The sequence below is a fragment of the Microcaecilia unicolor genome, chromosome 14, assembly GCF_901765095.1.
Source record: "Microcaecilia unicolor chromosome 14, aMicUni1.1, whole genome shotgun sequence".
NCBI classification, from domain to species: domain Eukaryota; kingdom Metazoa; phylum Chordata; class Amphibia; order Gymnophiona; family Siphonopidae; genus Microcaecilia; species Microcaecilia unicolor.
The window spans coordinates 10,962,938-10,984,849 of record NC_044044.1 but is presented as its reverse complement, the minus strand read 5'-3'; the positions used below and the strand labels follow the sequence as shown (position 1 = coordinate 10,984,849).

General features: G+C 43.3%; 1 protein-coding gene across 1 annotated transcript; it reads right to left on the bottom strand.

Moving 5' to 3' along the window:
- Positions 1-3,926: 3,926 nt before the first annotated feature.
- Positions 3,927-8,857, bottom strand: LOC115458281 (growth hormone secretagogue receptor type 1-like). Its single transcript, XM_030188145.1, has 2 exons — positions 7,766-8,857; positions 3,927-4,291 (listed from the first exon to the last, which is right to left on the bottom strand). The coding sequence occupies exons 1-2, from the start codon at positions 8,613-8,615 to the stop codon at positions 3,927-3,929; spliced, it is 1,215 nt and encodes a 404-aa protein (XP_030044005.1). The 5' UTR covers positions 8,616-8,857.
- Positions 8,858-21,912: the final 13,055 nt, after the last annotated feature.

Here is a 21,912-nt window from a genome sequence, read left to right as displayed (position 1 = left end):
GTTTTAACAGCCAACATACAACATGCAACCTGATAGTCAATGCCTGTGTCCGGACATGGCCTGGCATTGAATGGGATTGGATGATCCTCTAAACACCACCAAAGACATTAAGTATTGTACTTGTTAAGCATTAGTAATATACCAATACAAAAAAAAAAAAAAGAACTTCAAGTCCCCTTAGACAATGGAGTAAAACAGATGCAGAGGCACCTAATGTTCTGCCTGTGTAGCAGTTCCAGAACTTTCAGTGCTCTCCTGATGATGATCACATGAGTGAAGCTTGACTTTTCTCCAGAAGGACCTAAGAGTGTAGAACAGCCTTTTATATTCAGGTAGGCTCTTACAAAATTGTTTGGTTGTTATGTACAAGAGGAGGGTACAAGAACATATTTTTATGTGCTGTATGTGTAGATACTCATGTGGGCAGAGAATAGGTGGATCAGTGGCAGGATTGGCATATATTTTATAAAACGTGTGCATATGAACCTGTTCGTACTGGCATATAGATGTACACAATTACATCTGCCTCAGAGCAGGTATGAATGTGTGTGTCTGCTTTGGTGGGGTAATTTTATAAAGACATGGAGGGGCATAATCGAATGGGGCGCCAAGGTTTTCCTGAGGACGTCCCGGCGAAGGGGCGGGGAAACCCGCATTATCGAAACAAGATGGGTGTCCATCTTTCTTTTCGATAATACAGTCGGGGATGCCCAAATCTCAACATTTAGGTCGTCCTTAGAGATGGTCGTCCCCGGTTTCCGGAGATAATGGAAACCGAGGATGCCCATCTCAGAAATGACCAAATCCAAGCCATTTGATCATGGGAGGAGCCAGCATTTGTAGTGCACTGGTCCCCCTCACATGCCAGGACACCAACCGGGCACCCTAGGGGGCACTGCAGTGGACTTCACAATTGCTCCCAGGTGCATAGCTCCCTTACCTTGGGTGCTGAGCCCCCCCCCCCCCCAAAACCCACTTCCCACAACTGTTCAACACTACCATAGCCCTAAGGGGTGAAGGCGGGCACCTACATGTGGGTACAGTGGGTTTTGAAGGGCTCACATTTACCACCACAAGTGTAACAGGTGGAGGGGGGATGGGCCTGGGTCCGCCTGCCTGAAGTGCACTGCAGTACCCACTAAAACTGCTCCAGAGACCTGCATACTGCTGTCAGGGAGCTGGGTATGACAACTGAGGCTGGCAAAAATATTTTTAAAGCTTTTTTTGAGGGTGGGAGGGGGTTAGTGACCACTGGGGGAGTAAGGGGAGGTCATCCTTGATTCCCTCCGGTGGTCATCTGGTCAGTTTAGGCACCTTTTTGAGGCTTGGTCACAAGAAAAAATGGACCAGGTAAAGTCCGCCAAGTGCTCATCAGGGACGTCCTTCTATTTTCCATTATCGCCCGAGGACGCCCATGTGTTAAGCACGCCCCAGTCCCGCCTTCGCTATGCTTCCGACACACCCCCATGAACTTTGATCGTCCCCGCGATGGAAAGCAGTTGAGGACACCCAAAATCGGCTTTCGATTATGCCGATTTGGGCAACCCTGTGAGAAGGACGCCCATCTTGCGATTTGTGTCGAAAGATGGGCGCCCTTCTCTTTCGAAAATAAGCCAAATAGAGATGCATATGCTACCTTTATTAAAAAAAGTGCAGTTATAGACTTATGTGTCTTTTCTGCCTAGGTTCAAAACACAAGGAGTGGGAACTGAATCAGGATATTCAAAAACAGACTCAGGACGCCGAAGCAAAATATGGATGTTTATTAAATCTGACTCGACACAGTACCATGTTTCGGCACATGCGTGTCTGCCTCTGGAGTGTTGATACGTATGCTGATGTTCACATTTGTCCTTGGTGGTATGTCTTGTGAAATGAACTTAGAGCATATTACTTGTTACCGTACAACCGTTTTCTTTTGGCAACGGTCTTTGTAAAAACCAGCTGTAAGTTCATTTCACAAGACGTACCACCACAAATGTGAACATCAGCATATGTATCAAGGCTCCTGAGGCAGGCACGCATGTGTCGAAACATGGTACTATGTCGAGTCAGATTTAATAAACATCCATATTTTGCTCTGGCATCCTGAGTTTGTTTTTGAAGATTCTGATCCAGTTCCATCTCCTTGTGTTTTGACTCTACTCACTTCGTGGGATCTCTGTGTTCCTTCCACTTTCTGTGGTTCCTTTGCATCTGTTTTCTGCCTAGGTGCCTCGCTACTAAATTATCCTTTCCTGCATACACTGTCCGTTGCTTGCAAGGCTTACAGTGTGGGAACCTATCCTCTTCTGCATCTGAGTGTTGCTACTGTTCCTTACAGATGTTGTCTTTGAACAGCTTTCTCATTTTTACCACAGAGTCCTTGATTTATAAATAATAACAGTAGAGCTTTAAAAACTGCAAACAAGACTGGAGCTGGTCATCACTGGATGGAATTTAGAACTGGCAGAGCCAAAGATCAATGTCATTACAGATAAAGTTGAATGAAGAGTATGCAGCAAATCCATTGTACTCAATTTGATCTTGATACAAGGGTCATACCGTCATAACAAAACATTTACTTTTCTAACCAAGTCACCCTCATCTCTCAACCCCATGTCTGTAAATTCATCAGTTTCAATGGCATCATCCCCTTGACTATGCCTTCGCCACATTACTCCCCTCTATAGACTTCAATGGCATCATTCCTTAAGTATGTCTTCCCTACCTCATACATATCTATGACATCAGCCTCTTGTATTATTATGACCACTGACAGTCATAAGATTCTCGATTGTTTATGGCACAGCATGCAGAAAGGGTGTGCTTTCACATTAAACATTTAATAAGAGTCAATTCCTATAGGAAACAGTCTCAGTCCAGCTCCTCATTCATGTGCATTAGATTATAGTTGGCAAATTGAAGTAAAAGACCAGATCTACTTCAAAATTTGCCCAATCCTCCTGATGATTGGAAAGCCCTGCTGCAGCCATCTTCTGAAATACAGTGAATCACCAGTCCTGGTGCCCAGCTAAAACATACCCTTCATGCATCCGTTTCCCACATCTCCGGAGAGTACAGCACTGCTTATATCAGAGCTTCCCAAACTGTGGGTCAGTACCCCAAACGGGTTTACCAAATCCATGTCTGGAGTCATGACCTAGTTGGACTCTCTATAGGTGCATCATTATTCTGTACCTCAAGTGGGAGGAGAGTGTCACACAACTTTATTTGGCTGTGATCTAGAAGTGTAGCCAGGTTTTGACATCTGGGGGAGCAGACCTTTGGTAAAATAGGCGCCAATGTGAGGCTAAAGGGCCGATCCACATCGAGGTCATTTCATTCAAAATCCATTTGAGGGTGAAGCCGCTCCCCTTGCACCCCCCTCTGCTGTGATCACGGGGTCACGGCTACAAAAAGATCGATAAACATATACATCTGAGCACTTCTGGAAGCTAGGATCAAGATGCCCAGGTCATCATTTGTACTAGTGGTTCTTCCTTTCTTTGTGGATATAATGCCATCCTGAACCAGACAGAGATCCCAAGGGTGATTGAAAGTGAAAACACAGTCAAAAAACAATGCAGTCTGAGACAGTATCGTCCACCCCCCATCAACGAACGATCTCCCCCCTTCCTCCTGTTGTTCTGTGTAATGATTGAAAAATGGCTAGAAGACACAGCAGGTAGGTAGTAAAGGCTCTGTAATTTTGCCCACGGATGAGGTGAACTCTCAGTGCCCCACATAAAACTGGCTTCCCTTGTGGTCCACCACTGACCTAAGTCTGCCACCTCATCAATAATGGCTACATTGTACCTGTCCTTGATGAACTTACACTCCATGGGCATTTTCTTTTGTTTAAAATTGCTGAATTTCACACAGAGATAGGTGTCCGTGGTGGCCTAAGAAAAACTCTCCAATGCGGTGTTGAATTAAATTGTCTGCTATACACTGAAGGGAGTACTGTGGATCTCAGCTGTTCCATCTTGTTGCTTATGAAGCTGCAATGGTACAATGGGGATCCGTGCAACTCCAGGGCCACTACAACTTTCCTTTCGAGAGCCAAAGTGGGACTGAGGCAAAGCAGATCGGAAGCCCAGCATCTTACAGGCAGCATCACGATACCTGGCAGACATTATGTTGTACAGAATTGGATTAATGGCTGCACTGAGATAGAAGAGGACACAGGAGACGAGACTGAAGTATTGAGTGATCAGATGCATCTCTGAAGTTCCCAAGGACAGAGAAAGTAGGTTCCGGCCGACGTGGAAGGGCAACCAGCAAAGGACAAATGCCAGGACAATGACCGCTGAAGATACAGAAAAGAAGGTGACATCACCATTACTGTCATTGTTAATTTTGCTTACGCAGAATATCAAATAAATCAAATCAAAATGCAGAATACTACTGTAGTACTTTCATGTTTATATAGGAGGGTCCTATACTCTGTATAGTACTTCCCAGTAGTATAGTAATATGCCTATCTGGGAATTCTCTAGCTATCACCCATAGATTACAGGAATTTGCATAAATTGCTAGTGTTTGGGGGGGGGGGGGGGGGAGGAGAAGTCTCCAGGGAAGTTCTGTTACTGCTTCAGCCCCTTATTGCTAGGTGGCATGCAAGAAACAAGATGCTGAATAACGGAGCAGAGAAATTGTTCTTAGCCCTGCTGTGTCTGCTTCAACTTCGACTCTTGCTCTATCATCTCCTCTGCCCCTGGGTGAATGGCAGCGTGCAGGGAATTCAGGAGGGTAAGATCCGGAGCAAATAGACACAACCTGCAGCTCTGTGTGATCCCGGGACTTAATGGTAAAGGAAGGAGGAGATGCCCAGAGCACAGGTCAGGAAGCTGTGAGGAAATTATTTAGTAAGCAGAATGGGGGTAGGAAAGTGATGACCAGTGCTGAGGTCATGGGGGAAGGGAAGAGTCAGGGTCATGGAAGCAAGAAAGTGATGGGGTTGGGCCTTGGGGGAAGAGGGAAGAGAAAAAGTTGATACCCCTTCCCACTTTTCAGGTGCCTCCTATTTAGATCTCTGCTGACCTGGGGATGCCAAGGATGGACCATCTCAAAGCTGGAGATTTAAGGCCAATGAGTGAGATTTCTCTTGTGGGCCCCAGCCATGCTTTAAACCAGTTCTAGCATATGTACATTCCATAAACTGATATATTTTAATCAATAAAAAAGAAATAAAATTCCTTTTTTCTACGTCTGTTGTCTAGTCATTTTATTTTTCTAATCGTGTTGGTCACAGTCTCTGGTTTCTGCTTTTCTCTGTCTTCTCTTAACTCTCTTGCCAGGGTCTCCTTGTCCATTTGGTATTTCTTTTCTCTCTACATCCATCATTTATCTTCCCTCTCCCTCTGCATCTCTATCTGCCCTGTACAGTATCTTCCATCTGTGCCTGCCCCTATCCAGCTTCTATGTTGAGCATCTCCCTTCTCTGTGTCCATATTCTTGCTCTGTTCAGCATCTCTCCTCTCTATCCATATCCTTCCCCTTCTGTCCAGCATTGCCTCTCTCTGTCCTTATCCCGCCATATGTCCTGCTTCTCCCCTTACTCCTCCCTTCTTCCTACAATCCCCCCCCCCAGGGCCAACATCTTTCTCATCTCTTCCTGCCGCTCTCCATAAGGGTCAGCATCTCTATTCTTTCTCCCTTGCCTGACCCTCTACCACCTAGGTCCAGCATCTCCCTTCCTTCCCTCCTATTTCCCCCCACCCCTACCCCATCCAGGTCAAACATTTTATTCTTCCCCCCTGCCCACCTATAAGGGTCAGCATCTCTTCTCTTTCCTCCTTCCCCCAAGCCTTGGTATGCCCTCCTCTCCTCCTCCTTCCTTCACCAGGGTCCCGCAAGTCCCTCCCTCTGCGCCCCCTGTGGATCCAGCATTGCTCTGTCTCCTACCAAGTCCCCATCTCTTCCTCCCCTCCCGCAGCCTAGCATCTCTCACTCTCCCCCCTTCCCTCGGCAGACTGCAAACCTTGCCTGTATAGCCAACAGCATAGAAGCCAGGCTGCCTTTGGCCACTGCAGTCTCACTTTCCTCTGCTGTATCTTGCCTCCTCTGACACAACAGCAGCAGAGGAAAGGGGGCATGTGCCAGTCAAGAGGCAGCATGGCTTCAGTACTGCCGGCCACAAAGGCAAGGTCTGCAGTTGGAGAATTAAAGGGAGTGAGAGATATGCCAGACTGGGGTGGGGGGTGGGGAGCCAATGTGTGTGAAAAGTGCATTTAGGCTTGTGAACTAGAGAAGGGGCCAATGTATGTGGCTTGGCATATCTGCTGACCTGACGTGAGCTCTCCCACATCTAATTCCAAGTTTTCTTGAATTCTACATTCTCTGCTCAAAGACCATTCCATGCATCCACCACCCTTTTTCTGTGAAGAAACATTTCCTTGTGTTACTCCTGAGTGTCCCCCTCTTCAGTCTTGTATTATATAACCTCTGCTACCACCACTTCTAGTTAGCAGCTAAGCATCTAGGACTGAGGGATGGTGATAAGGAATACTTTAGAGGTGTAGCTGGGGGGGCACAAGGGGAGCGGCTGCTCCTCTAAATAGATTTTGAATGAAATGGCACTTATATGGATCAGCCTTGCACTGGTGCCTATATTACAAAAGGTCTGCTCCCACTGAAATCAAAACCTGGCAGTGCTTCTGGGATGCTTATGAGCTTCTCAGAGTTTAGAGCTGTGAAAATGAAAATTTTGGTTGGAAACCATGTTGAGCTTTCGTAGAACGAAAGAAGAAAAGTTGACATAAGTGGTTTACAGAAAAGATAATTGCATCTCATCTCAACTCAGAGAATTTGCATTGCTTTCCTTCTAGAATTGATGTTCTGCCCCCATGTTAATGGAGACAGTTTTGCTTGTTGTTATATGTATATATTGAACGTTGCTTATAGACAGGTTTAGTCCTGTGTCTTTAAATAGGATAGGACTACAGATATATGTCATTTGTGGTTCTTTGTGATTTGTTCTTCCTGAGCACATGTCCATGTTTCTTACGGGACTTTTCCTATTGGCTGGCCCTTGACTCTGTGTATGTTGGGTAGGTGGCTAGCCTGCTTCTCTCTCCAGTGGGGGTTTAGAGAACTATCTGCAAGGATGCTTTCTTAGAACTGTAAACTGACTTGCTGTACCTTGTTGCATACTCCCTCTTCAAGCTACTGTAAAATAACTAAGTTTTTACCAGTTTTAAGTATTCATAGCATCTGCTCTCTCAGCTTGATACTGAGACCTCACAGCTCCCCTTGTATACAGGGTGAGCTGATAGAGAATAGACTCCCACTTCTGCAAGGCAGAGGCTCTTGTCCAGCAATCTATCTTTTGTTTGAATTTGCATTAAAGAAGATTTTGGTTCAAGAATTCTGAGTCTTTACAGTGTTGTTCTATACTCTGGTTAACTGCATTCTAATCTCCTGAGTAGAGAAAGCCTATCAGGAGACAGAACAGAACAATTAATATATCCTAAGTTGTAATATTCTCATGTTACTGCAATATATGTCAATATGGTTTTTATCTATGTAGTACCTGTTCTAAAATATTTGGAATAAATAGAAAATTATTTTAAAAAAAATTTCAGGTTTATTACCTTCTGTCCAGCACTCATTCTGTGGCTTTTAGTAAGTCACTTCAAGTGTATAAGTATCTGTTCTCATTATTTTTTAGCTCTAGAAACTACAATGACATCATCCTCTTAAAAATCTCTTACTTATGTCATTCATCTCCAGTTACTTCAATAACATCACTGCCTTAAAATGTGACAGAAAAGGCTCTTACCCAACATTTTCACTGTCTGTGTGTTGTTCTTATCCCGATAATTCTTTTTGCGTTTCCACAGCTTCCTTCCAATCAGGCCGTAGAGAATGCTGAGGCAACACACAGGGACAAAGAAATAGAGACTGGACACCCAAGCCATGGTGTTCAGGAGCCCTGAAGTCACTGCATAACTAGTACACTTGCATTCGCTGGTATCTGCCGGGTCAGTCCCATTTTCATACTCTACCCCAACCAGGACAAAAACAGGGCCAGCGCTGGAAAGCGCCAGGGTCCAGAGAATTAGAATGAGAATTTTGATCTTAGTCCTGGTGATGATCACCTTGGCCCTCAGAGGGAAGAACACAGCCAGGTACCTTTCCACGCTCAGAGCAGTAATATGCAGGATGGTGGAGTATGTACATGCCTCACTAAGGAATTGGGTAAACTTGCAGAGCAGGTCTCCAAAGTTCCAAGGTCGGTACCGCCACATCTTGTAAAGGTCAAAGGGCATGCAGAGAAATATGAAGATATCTGAGAGGGCCATGCTCGAGAGGTATAGGTTGGTGGTGGTCCTCATCCCTTTGAACCTGGAGATGATGAGAATGGTCATGATGTTACCAGCCACACCAATGATGAAGAGCAAGGCACAGATGGCCGTGATCCCATAGAGAGCAGGGAAAGAAAACGGGTGGAATGAGAGGAGATCCAGTGGAGATGAGGAGTTGGTTGTAAAATGATGGCAGCCTCCAGAGCAATACTTGGAGAAGTCCTTAAGATCAGTTGCATTGGCGATTTCCTTAATAGGAATGTCTGTTTGGTCAAAGACAAGCCTCCATTGGAGACTGTCTGTTACTTCATTTGAAGATTCCATGCTACCAATGCATCAAAAGAGTACTTTTGCATTTCACTGAAGCTTCCAACACTGTTTTCCGATAGGACAAGGGAGGACTTGTTGAAACAATGATCCCTTTGGCCACAAAAATGGTTTGTTGAACTTTAGAATCCTGAAAATCTAAGTACTGGTATCTGTTAATTCTGAGGTCTTTTACAAGCGGTGAAACTTCATTTTATCAAAAAACAGGAGAGAGGAACATTAGAGATATCACGATGAAAAGAGGCGTTTAGGGACTTATAAAATCAACAGGATCTGAAAAGCAAACATAATATAATGTATGATTAGAGGGTAGTTTTCCAAGTTACTCGCACTGCTGCAAAGTCTGCACAGAAAAGTACATGTAGACTTTCTACTAGTTTTGCTTAAGACAAGATTCAATTTACATAGACATCACATGAACAATACAGCCAGTAGGGCCCCCACCCCGGTGGGACAGCACTTCACAGAACCAGGACACTGTACCAGTGATTTCACAGTGAGAATACTGAAAGGTAACTTTAAAACCATACAAGAACGTAAGACCTTTGAAGTCAGAATGATTGAATATTTTAACACCCAACAGAAAGGACTTAACAAGGATCTGGGGTTCCTAGCCCATTATAAACCATAAAGCTGTATGTCTCTGTTGATCACCCCACCCCTCACCTATCCACACCCATCCTGTTAGAATATCAATGATATGCTTTGATGTCCCCATGCATACCTCCTACCCACCCCTATCCTCCCACCCTGTCAGACTGTCATAGTAATGCTTGAATGTTTTCACTTATATACACTGTCAGCTAGCACATTTGCTTATTTCCGATCTGACGAAAAAGGGCAACCTTCGAAAGCTAATCAAGAAATGTATTAAGTTATGTCCAATAAAAAGGTATCATCTTATTTTCTTTTCCATGTTTTATTTTGTTTGATTTCTATTGATAACCTTAAGAGTGGACTAACACGGCTACCACAATCCTCTACTAGTTTTTGAAAGTACGTATTCCTTTTCCTTTGAGAATTGAAGAAAACAATACCCATTTTTTCCTGTGGAAAAGCAACGTGTCTTTACTGTCTCTTCTGAAGTAACTCCATCCTGGGAACATCTCCTCCAATATGCATATGAGGAGGGTAATTTAAAAAAAAAAAAAAGCCATCTAAATGAATGCAGCTGGTATATATGGAAAAAGTGGCACTTTTATGTATACTTTTTCTTATAAAATTGCCAGTTGTAAGTGCAACCAGCACAGGAAGCAAAATGCACATATTTTATACCTGCTCCAGAAAAGACGTACATAAGTACATAAGTACATAAGTAGTGCCATACTGGGAAAGACCAAAGGTCCATCTAGCCCAGCATCCTGTCACCGACAGTGGCCAATCCAGGTCAAGGGCACCTGGCACGCTCCCCAAACGTAAAAACATTCCAGACAAGTTATACCTAAAAATGTGGAATTTTTCCAAGTCCATTTAATAGCGGTCTATGGACTTGTCCTTTAGGAATCTATCTAACCCCTTTTTAAACTCCGTCAAGCTAACCGCCCGTACCACGTTCTCCGGCAACGAATTCCAGAGTCTAATTACACGTTGGGTGAAGAAAAATTTTCTCCGATTCGTTTTAAATTTACCACACTGTAGCTTCAACTCATGCCCTCTAGTCCTAGTATTTTTGGATAGCGTGAACAGTCGCTTCACATCCACCCGATCCATTCCACTCATTATTTTATACACTTCTATCATATCTCCCCTCAGCCGTCTCTTCTCCAAGCTGAAAAGCCCTAGCCTTCTCAGCCTCTCTTCATAGGAAAGTCGTCCCATCCCCACTATCATTTTCGTCGCCCTTCGCTGTACCTTTTCCAATTCTACTATATCTTTTTTGAGATACGGAGACCAGTACTGAACACAATACTCCAGGTGCGGTCGCACCATGGAGCGATACAACGGCATTATAACATCCGCACACCTGGACTCCATACCCTTCCTAATAACACCCAACATTCTATTCGCTTTCCTAGCCGCAGCAGCACACTGAGCAGAAGGTTTATCTGTGCATATTTCACATTTTGCAAAGTACACATATAAACCAAATCTCTACCCAATTCTTCCCCTAGGAATGTCACCTTAAAAACATAGAAAAGTATGCATAGGATCACTCCTTGCTCTATAAACGTTATAAAATGCTTTTTCCCACATAAAATACCAGGAGTGCTCATCACAGAATTTCCCGTTTTCTTTTGTTCCCCAACCACGTATGGAAGAGCCTGCCAGGAAAAGCGGTGGAAGCAAAACCAGTAACTTCATGCAAGCAGTCTGGGCTTGCCTGTGACTCAGGTACCAAGCACTGCGCACTACCTTGCAGAAGATCCCTGGTTTGCTGCCTTCACTGTGTCTTATGCTCCCGGAGGTTACTGTGGATGCTGCATTTACAGCCTCTGGGAGGGAGTCATGGTTATTGCTTATGAGTGATACCTAGTGGCCAGATTCAAAGGTCATAGTTGAAGGTTTCCAGAAGGAGTACTGGTGCATGGACCCTAGCCTTGCAATGACCACAGTATTTATTTATTTATTTATTTATTTAAATTAATGCGATACCTGCCCATAAACAATGTTTCAGGGATTGGGGGACTGAAGTTGAGATGCCGGATCGCCTGGGGAAGTAAGGTTCTGGGTGGGGTTCCCGTGCCCACCCAAAATTGGATGTCTGGCTACACCACTGGGACAGACCAAAGGTCCATCAAGCCCACTATCCTGTTTCCAACAGTGGCCAATCCATGTCACAAGTACCTGGCAGGATCCCAAAACAGTAAAACAAATTTTACGCTGCTTATCCCAAGTATAAGCAGTGGATTTCCCCGAAATCTATCTTGCCCAAAAGAGGGGGAAAAAATCTCCAGGATGGTTACAAATCTAGGATCATGATTGAAGATCCCAAGTCTTGTTCTGACTGAGCTGGACATATAAGGAAGCAAGAAAAAACTTCCAGATCAAAGAAAAGATAAATAGTTCAAAAGCCTGAAGTGAGAATGGAGAATCACCAGAGATCTATGGCATAGCCTAAGGAATACAGCAGTAAGAGGGTAGAAAGGAACCAATTTCAATTGATCAGTCACCACACCAGGATAAGATGCTCCAATGAAAATTTTATTTGGACCCAACATGGCTCGTGTTTCGGCTATAGCAGCCTTCCTCAAATTTCTGAATTTGTTCCGGCTGTATGCTACATGGAATTTTTACCAAGATATTAAAACGCTCCATCATCAATCGATACACAACTGAGCACTCATCGGTTGACCCCTGAGGAAGGCTGCTATAGCCGAAACACGGGCCGTGTTGGGTCCAAATAAAATTTTCATTGGAGCATCTTATCTTGGTGTGGTGACTGATCACTTGAAATTGGTTCCTTTCCACCCTCTTACTGCTACGTTCTGTCCTTGTGGAGAGTGTGAACCCCATTTGTCTTATAGCCTAAGGAATGAAATTGGGTAGAGACTAGATGGGCCTTACAGTTCTTATGTGCCCTCAGACTCTAGATTTCTCTGGTTCCCACCAGAATGCAGATACTGGACAAAGATCCTGCATCTGCCTCCTCCCATGGGCCTATCATGGCAAAACACTACTAGCTGACACTCTTTGGTGAGGGATTCTAAATTCAAGTGAGAACCTGGCAAGAAAAGAAAAGGAAGAGAGACTGGAAAGATGAGGTGGGAGCAAAAGTGATTTTTCATTTATCTCACACCTTTACACTAGTAGCTCAGGGTGAGTTACATTCATGTACTGTAGGTATTTTCCTGTCTCCAGAGGACTTAATGTTTGTACCTGAGGAAAAGGAGGATTAATTTACTTGCCCAAAGTTATATGGAGCATCTATGGGATTTGAACCCTGGCTTTCTTGGTTCTCAGCCTGCTGCTTCAACCAGTAGTCTACTCCTCCACTCTGAAAGAAGATACTTAAAACAAACAAACAAAAAAAAACACCACAACAAAAAAATGCAATATAAAACTAAAAATATTTTGAGTCTCATTTTACTTTCTTTGCATGCTGGGACATTGATCTACTGCTTTTCTTAAGGTAATCTAAACTGCATGTCCAGGTATGCAATAAAGGTAAAATCATTACTGGCTCAGCCCATCCCATTTAGTCACCCTAGCCCTGCAGGAGGAATCTACAAGTAGGGATAATGGATAGAACCAAACTGGTGTACACATTATGTACAGGTCACTTTCTCTGTTCCTCGTGGGCTCACAATCTAAGTTTTATACCCGGGGCAATGGAGGTTAAGTGACTTGCCCTGAGTTACAAGGAGCTGCAGTGGGAATCAAACCCAGTTCCCCTGTCGAAGGCAGATGCCAGAAAGTGGTAGGCAGCAAGATTATTAAATAGCTGTACCCTGAAAAGCTAAACAAGTAGACCTCAATATTAATAAGATGCTTGGAAGCTAAGGAAGTGGCAGCTCCCAGGCTGAAGGAAAATCAAAGCACCTACAAAATCTAACAAATGCCCTCCAGTGGCGAGAGGCTGAAGGCAACTAATAGAGGGGTCCTTTTACAAAGGCGTGCTGAGAAATGGCTTGCGGTAGTGTAGGCGCAGGTTTTGGCAGCGCGTCAATCCATTTTTTAGCGCGCATGTAAAAAAAAGGCCTTTATTTTTTTTGCCGAAAATGGACATGCGTCAAAATCAAAACTGCCGTGCGTCCGTTTTGGGGTCTGAGACCTTACCACCAGCCATTGACCTAGCGGCAAAGAATCCGGGCGGTAATGAGCTACGCGCATCAAATGTCACTCGGCCCGCGTCCGTTATGCGCGTCCGAAAATAAAAAATATTTTTCAGATGCGCGTGTCGGACGGGGCACCAAAAATGAAATTACCGCAAGAGCCACGCAGCGGTCGGGTGGTAACTCCATTTTGGCGCACGTTGGGCGCGTGTAGACGCTTACGCGGCTTAGTAAAAGGGCCGCAGAGTTCCTAAGAGTGATCAGTAGGGGGCACTCTTCTGGAGTATGGCTAGTGCTGTTTGATTCCCTAACAGATGCATTACTGTAGGTGATGGACACATGCTCACGTACACATGCATGCAATGCACATCTGTTTACACAAATTCCCTCATGTATGTTTTAGGCTTGAATGAGAGCCCCCTGTCCTGTGAGCCAACGGTTCATCTCTCGCTCCTCTCACTATCTTAGTCTTCCCCCTTCCTCTGCTCGTGGTTCTGATGGTACTCACCCAGCAGGCAGCACATCTGTCCTCTCAGCCAAATGGAGGAATTATCATCCTGTCAGCAGCCAAGAATGCAATCTGCTTTCTTGTCCCTTAAAGCAAACAGAAGGTTGTTTATCTCTTGCCTCTTTATTCTCCAACTTTTTGTTCTCCTCTCTCTCTCATTTTACTCTATCTCCTTTATCTTCTCTCTGTCTCTCTCCTCTCCTCCTTCTTTTCCTCTCTGTTTGTTGTTTGGTCAGTAGCCCATCCCTTCTGCTTTCTTCACCCTCCTCTCTCTACTTTCTTCTTTGGCGTTTACCTGCCCTCCTCTATCTCTCCTTGGTTCCTTTGCCCTCCCTCTGTTTCTCTCCTTGGTCTCTTCTCCCTTCTGTCTCCTTTCTTACCCTCTTCTTGGTCTCTTTCCCCTGCTACTCTTTCTGTGCTCCTCACGCATTCCCCCTCTCTCATCTTTCCTTGAGTCTCTTCTTTCTCCAGCGTTGATTTTCTTAGGTGTTCACACACTCTCTGTCTCCCTGCCTTTCAGCCTGTTTCCTCTTTGCCTTTGGTCCTGTCCTTTTTCTTCAGTTTCTTTGCTCTTCCTTTCAAGCCCCTTTCTCCCACCCTTTCTTTTTCTTTCAGACTCGGAGTGTGGATGTGTGCGTACATCTCTCTACCTGTATTTTTATATTATTATCATGACTTGTATAGTGCATAGCAGATGTACAGTGACAAATAATGGATAGTCTCTAGTCCTCGGAGCTTACAGTCTAGTCAAGAGAAACAGGCAGACAGGACATACAACGTGAAAATAAGAGCCTTTTTTTAGTTAAGAAAGCAAGGACGTGACTGAGAAAATTTAAGGTAAGTGGGATGAAATTGAGAAAGGTCAACTTTTAAATTGAATGTCGTCAGATATGATGTTTGGCATGTCTAAATGTTTTAGATGTTTTTTATTAATCAGCTTTTTCTTGCACAGTGCAGTCAGTATATCATCAGCCCCCCCCCCCCCCCCCCCAGCTCTGTATTTCAGTATCTGTGTATATTTCTAGGTCTCTGTGCATCTATTTGTGTGTCTTTCTCTTTCTACTGTTTTTGTGTGTCGGGGTATATGTTTATGTGTATGTGTGTTTGTATATCTGTATCTGTGGGTGTCTATTTGTATCTTTGGGTATGTGTGTTTCTTGTGTATGTGGGTCTGTGTCTGTCTGCTTCCCCTGAAGAATATCCTTTTGGAATTATGCACAGAGCATCTCACCCTGAGAGGGAAAACCTCACACCAGCATCAGAGCACAAAACTCGTGAAGCAAAACCCTGTGCTCCAGTTCCCTTGGCAAGAGAAGTGTTGATAGTAACATAGTAGATGACGGCAGAAAAAGACCTGCACGGTCCATCCAGTCTGCCCAACAAGATAAACTCACATGTGCTATTTTTTGTGTATACCTTACCTTGATTTGTACCTGTCTTTTTCAGGGCACAGACCGTATAAGTCTGCCCAGCACTATAATAATTTACATGCAATCAATGTTCTAGGGACCCTTAAAATATAATTCTTCAGGGCTGGGCAGCAAGCTGTGTCTGCAGCTGCTCCAGGGTGAATTTTCTTTTTTTCTGAGCAGCTCTGTTATAGTAGCCTGTGCAAGTGGGAATGATGGGTGCTATGAACACCCTTCTGCTGTCAGGTTGCTGGGAAGTAGCAAATGCAGCAGGATCAGAATATGGGGCTGTGCTGACATTGGAGTCACTCAACTCAGTGGCTTTTCTGTGTAACCACCTCTCTGGATACACCTCTAAACAGGGGGGAGGGAGGGGAAGGGGAGCTACTTGATACCGGGGCTTAGTTCCAAATTCCGATCTGAGGAAGAAGGGCAACCTTCGAAAGCTAATCAAGAAATGTATTAAGTTATGTCCAATAAAAAAGGTATCATCTTATTTTCTTTTCCATGTTTTATTTTGTTTGATTTCTATAGATTCTACATGGAATGTTGCTATTCCACTAGCAACATTCCATGTAGAAGTCGGCCCTTGCAGATCACCAGTGTGGCCGCGCAGGCTTCTGCTTCTGTGAGTCTGACGTCCTGCACGTACGTGCAGGACGTCAGACTCACAGAAACAGAAGCCTGCGCAGCCTTCTACATGGAATGTTGCTAGTGGAATAGCAACATTCCATGTAGAATCTCCAATGGTATCTATTTTACTGTCATAGTAATGCTTGAATGTTTTCACTTATATACACTGTCAGCTAGCACATTTGCTTATTTCCGATCTGAGGAAGAAGGGCAACCTTCGAAAGCTAATCAAGAAATGTATTAAGTTATGTCCAATAAAAAAGGTATCATCTTATTTTCTTTTCCATGTTTTATTTGGTTTGATTTCTATAGATTCTACATGGAATGTTGCTATTCCACTAGCAACATTCCATGTAGAAGTCGGCCCTTGCAGATCACCAGTGTGGCCGCGCAGGCTTCTGCTTCTGTGAGTCTGACGTCCTGCACGTACGTGCAGGACGTCAGACTCACAGAAACAGAAGCCTGCGCAGCCTTCTACATGGAATGTTGCTAGTGGAATAGCAACATTCCATGTAGAATCTCCAATGGTATCTATTTTACTGTCATAGTAATGCTTGAATGTTTTCACTTATATACACTGTCAGCTAGCACATTTGCTTATTTCCGATCTGAGGAAGAAGGGCAACCTTCGAAAGCTAATCAAGAAATGTATTAAGTTATGTCCAATAAAAAAGGTATCATCTTATTTTCTTTTCCATGTTTTATTTGGTTTGATTTCTATTGATAACCTTAAGAGTGGACTAACACGGCTACCACACTCCTCTACTTAAATTACTTCTGTAAATCCTGATGTGGATAGGAGAAGGATTTTCCTACACAAAGATTTTTCACACAACTGATGGCGTTCCAAAATAAAGTTTTTACTAAAAACGTCTTCAGCATTAAACAGATTTCAACCCAGTCTTTCTAATAAATTTCACAGTAAGCTTTTCCAAATAGACGTAGGCAGGGCCCCCCCAGCCCAGATGCACAAAAATGAACGAGCCAGAAACATGGTTCTTACACTGGTTTTAGCTGGTTAAGTGAGCACGGAGTTCAGTGAGACATACACAAAGGGATTTCTGCGGGCTCTTTTCCTGTCACAGTAGCAGCTAACCATAATTGTATGCAGAGTTATTATAATGAGCTAGTTACTATTCAAATGTGCATTCCAAGTGATTCACAGAAAGGACTGCCTACCTTAACGATGACATTTTTATGGTTGGTCAGGAACTGTCAGTACTGCTATTTCCTTCCCATTACCTTGGAAATACCAGCCTCCTATTGGCTGAGGAGAGCTGTGGCATCTCTAGCGCCCGCCCCCACCACACTTACCAAGCAGCCCTTTGCTCTCTCCTTCGTCTGGCTTGCTTCCCTCCTCCATCAACACTGGCTCCACTGCTGCCAAGGGTCATCGGGCAGGTCTGGCAGCAGGAAAGGGAGTGCTCCGGAGGAGACATCTGGCTGCGGTTAAAAAAAAACATTTGAAAAAAAAAAAAGCTACGCACTTCTTTCATACACACAGCTTATATGTGTGCTAAAAGTTTCTAATCTGTCTTCATCATAAGTACATAAGTATTGCCATACTGGGACAGACCAAAGGTCCATCAAGCCCAGCATCCTGTTTCCAACAGTGGCCAATTCAGGTTACAAATACCTGGCAAGAATCCAAAAAAGTACAAAACATTTTATACTGCTTATCCCAGAAATAGTGAATTTTCCCCTAGTCCATTTATGGTCTATGGACTTTTCCTTTAGGAAGCCGGCCAAACCTTTTTTAAACTCCGCTAAGCTAACCACCTTTACCACATTACTCCTCGGTCATCTAGCGGACCAACCGATTCTTTTTCCGGCTCCCTGCCTATTACTTAAAATTGTTCTTGCATTGTGATTTCATATTTTTATGCTAGAATTGTCTTAAAGCTGCTTTTATTGAACTGTGTTTTGAACCTTCTGTGTCAGTGATTTCATATTTTTATGCTAGAATTGCCTTAACCCTTTAGTGTCCAATGTTCCCGTAATAAGCCATGTGGAACAGATTGATGGGAACATTGGACACTAAAGGGTTAAAGGTGCTTTCATTAGAACTGTGTTTTGAACTTTCTGAGCCAGTGACTTAATCCAATCAATTTGGTTACATAGTATCTGGTGATTCCTAGACTGTGTGCCTCTGGCGGAGGGGCAATTGTATACAGCTGTGTGGTAAAAGAGAAACACAGAACTCTTGGTTTACCTTGAGAGCTGCCTGGGCTAAGCTGGGCATTTTCAGACTTGGTTTGATTGTAAACTGATGTTACCTGTGTCCTGCTCTTAATAGCTACCTGATAAACTGCTGACTTTACCTCCTTCTATTTTATCCTATTAAAAACAAACAATAGACCTGTCTTTTCACTTACAGAGGGTCTGACTAGCACTAGCACTAGAAACGGTGGGAAAAAAGAACCCGGATTATAGCTACGTCATGCAAGGTTCCACGTTAGGAGTTACGGACCAAGAAAGGGATCTGGGTGTCGTCGTCAATAACACACTGAAACCTTCTGCTCAGTGTGCTGCTGCGGCTAGGAAAGCAAATAGAATGTTGGGTATTATTAGGAAAGGTTTGGAAAACAGGTGTGAGGATGTTATAATGCCGTTGTATCGCTCCATGGTGCGACTGCACCTTGAGTATTGTGTTCAATTCTGGTCGCCGCATCTCAAGAAAGATATAGTAGAACTGGAAAAGGTGCAGCGAAGGGCGACTAAAATGATAGCGGGGATGGGACAACTTCCCTATGAAGAAAGACTAAGGAGGCTAGGGCTATTCAGCTTGGAGAAGAGACGGCTGAGGGGAGACATGATAGAGGTATATAAAATAATGAGTGGAGTGGAACAGGTGGATGTGAAGCGTCTGTTCACACTCTCCAAAAATACTAGGACTAGGGGGCATGTGATGAAACTACAGTGTAGTAAATTTAAAACAAATTGGAGAAAATTTTTCTTCACCCAACACATAATTAAACTCTGGAATTCGTTGCCGGAGAATGTAGTGAAGGCGGTTAGCTTAGCAGAGTATAAAAAGGGGTTGGACAGTTTCCTAAAGGACAAGTCCATAGACCGCTACTAAATGGACTTGGGAAAAATCCACAATTTTGGGAATAACTTGTATAAAATGTTTGTACGTTTGGGTAGCTTGCCAGGTGCCCTTGACCTGGATTGGCCACTGTCGTAGACAGGATGCTGGGCTCGATGGACCTTTGGTCTTTTCCCAGTGTGGCATTACTTATGTACTTAACTAGCAAGAAGTTTGCTTTTACAAGCAGCAGTTGCAGCTGCCACAGCAAACGGTATTGCAGTAACCAGACAGGGAAAACATAGACTGCTCCCGCTGGTTATCTGTTTAGCTCCTGATGCAGCCCTCGTAGGGTGAAAGATGGCCAAGTTGGGTGATTAAAGGAAATTGTTTGCTGTTTTGATGCCTTAGAAATAAATATCATTTTACTTTTTACGTGGTCTGCTCTTTTTTCTGTCAGGATTAAATTTAGGATCCGCGCCTAAATTTTATATGCGTGTCCAAAAAGGGGGCGTGGAAATGGGAGGGTCACGGGCAGATCAGGGGCTTTCCTTACGGTTGCACACGTAATTGTAAAATAAGTTTAACGGGCAGATGAGAAGCGTCTGTTCACGCTTTCCAAAAATACTAGGACTAGGGGGCATGTGATGAAGCTACAATGTAGTAAATTTAAAACAAATTGGAGAAAATATTTCTTCACTCAATGAGTAATTAAACTCTGGAATTCGATGCCAGAGAATGTGGTAAAGGCGGTTAGCTTAGCGGAGTTTTAAAAAGGTTTGGGCGGCTTCCTAAAGGAAATGTCCATAGACCGTTATTAAATGGACTTGGGGAAAATCCACTATTTCTGGGATAAGCAGTATAAAATGTTTTGTACATTTTTGGGATCTTGCCGGGTATTTGTGACCTGGATTGGCCACTGTTGGAAACACGATGCTGGGCTCGATGGACCTTTGGTCTGTCCCAGTATGGCAATACTTATGTACTTATGTACATTTGCAACACGTTTCCATTGGTGTAAGTGGCCGCACCTAAATGTAGTCGTGTTCCTGGGCATAAGCGCTATTCTATAAACCGCGCCTAACTTTAAGAGCAGTTTATAGAATAGCACTGAACGGATTTTTCTTTTGACACCAAATATAGAATTTAGTCCATATTGATTTAGTTGAAGCCTGGGCAATTTGGTACTGCATGAAATTTAATACTGATGAGATGAACGTGATAAATAAGATAAGTGATAAGATTTAACACTGATAATTGTAATGGTTAGGACAGTTTTATCAAACAATCTACTAACACTTAGGGATGTTTCCTTCCCAATTGAACATTCTTTAAAAATTCTGGGAGTAACTGAAGAGTCAACATTGTCCTTAGAAATGCATGTTAATCTTTTCAGTAAGAACATTTTTTTGAAACGTGGCTTCTTTTACGAAGCCGCGCTAGCGATTGCTGCGTCAGGAATCACTAATTACTACTACTACTTATCATTTCTATAGCGCTACTAGACGTACGCAGCGCTGTACACTTGAACATGAAGAGACAGTCCCTGCTCGACAGAGCTTACAATCTAATTAGGACAAACAAACAGGACATATAAGGGATAAGGACAAGAGTAGCAAGACTCCGTGCGGAATCCCAAAGAGTAGCAAGATTCCGGAATCCCACAGTAGCAAGATTCCGTGCGGAATCCCAAAAGGTAGCAAGATTCCAGAATCCCAAAGACTACTACTACTACTTATCATTTCTAAAGCGCTACTAGATGTACGTAGCGCTGTACACTTGAACATGAAGAGACAGTCCCTGCTCGACAAAGCTTATAATCTAATAGGACAGACAAACAGGACAAACAAGAGATAAGGGAATATTAAAGTGAGGATGATAAAATAAGGGTTCTGAACAAGTGAATAAGGGTTAGGAGTTAAAAGCAGCATCAAAAAGGTGGGCTTTTAGCTTAGATTTGAAGACGCCCAGAGATGGAGTGGCTTAGTAAAAGAGGCCCTTAGACCACTTCACCGGATTAGAAAATACCTTTGATTTGACAATTTTAGTATTGCTGGGCAAAAGCCCTTGTGCTTGCTCAGTTAGATTACTGTAACATAATTTATGTAGGCTGCTCTGATAAATTGAGAAAGTGATTATGGTCCCTATGGAGCACTTCGGCCAGGCTGGTATAAGAAGTGTACGTTGGTTGCCAATAGAAGCGTGTTCATTATTTAAATTGTGTTTATTAATATTTAGAATTATCCATAGTATAGCTTCCTCTCATTTGTCATCGTTAGTTCATTTCTTCCTGTCTCTAGGGGCTCATGGCACTGTAAATCAACTGGTTTATTCATTATCTATCTGCGTTGAATATAAAATACAAACCAATTTATTTTTCTTTTGCTTCCTTATCAAGCAGCTATGATTTGGAATATTTTACCAGGTGTTATTAGATTGGATAGGAACTACATGAGTTTTAGAAGGAGGTAGAGAGGTGTGGTAGCCGTGTTAGTCCACCTTTAAAGGTAATCAATAGAAATAAAGCAAAATAAAACATGGAAAAGAAAATAAGATGATACCTTTTTATTGGACATAACTTAATACATTTCTTGATTAGCTTTCGAAGGTTGCCCTTCTTCGTCAGATCGGAAATAAGCAAATGCTGGTAGATGACAGTATATATAAGTGAAACATCAAAGCATTTCAGTGACAGTCTAACAGGATGGGTAGGTGAGAGACAGGGAGATATGCATGAAGACAGGAGGGTGTCAAAGCAATACAATGTTATGGTCTATAATGGGCTAGAAAACCCAGATCTTTGTTAAGTCCTGTCTGGTGGGTGTCAAAATATTTGATCATTCTGACTTCAAAGGTCTTACGTTCCTGTATTGTTTTAAAGTTTCCTTTTAGGATTCTTACCATGAAATCACTGGTACAGTGTTCTGGTTTTGTAAAGTGCTGCCCCACAGGCGTGACATCTTTATTGGTACTAGCATTTTTCATATGGTGTCTATGTAAATTA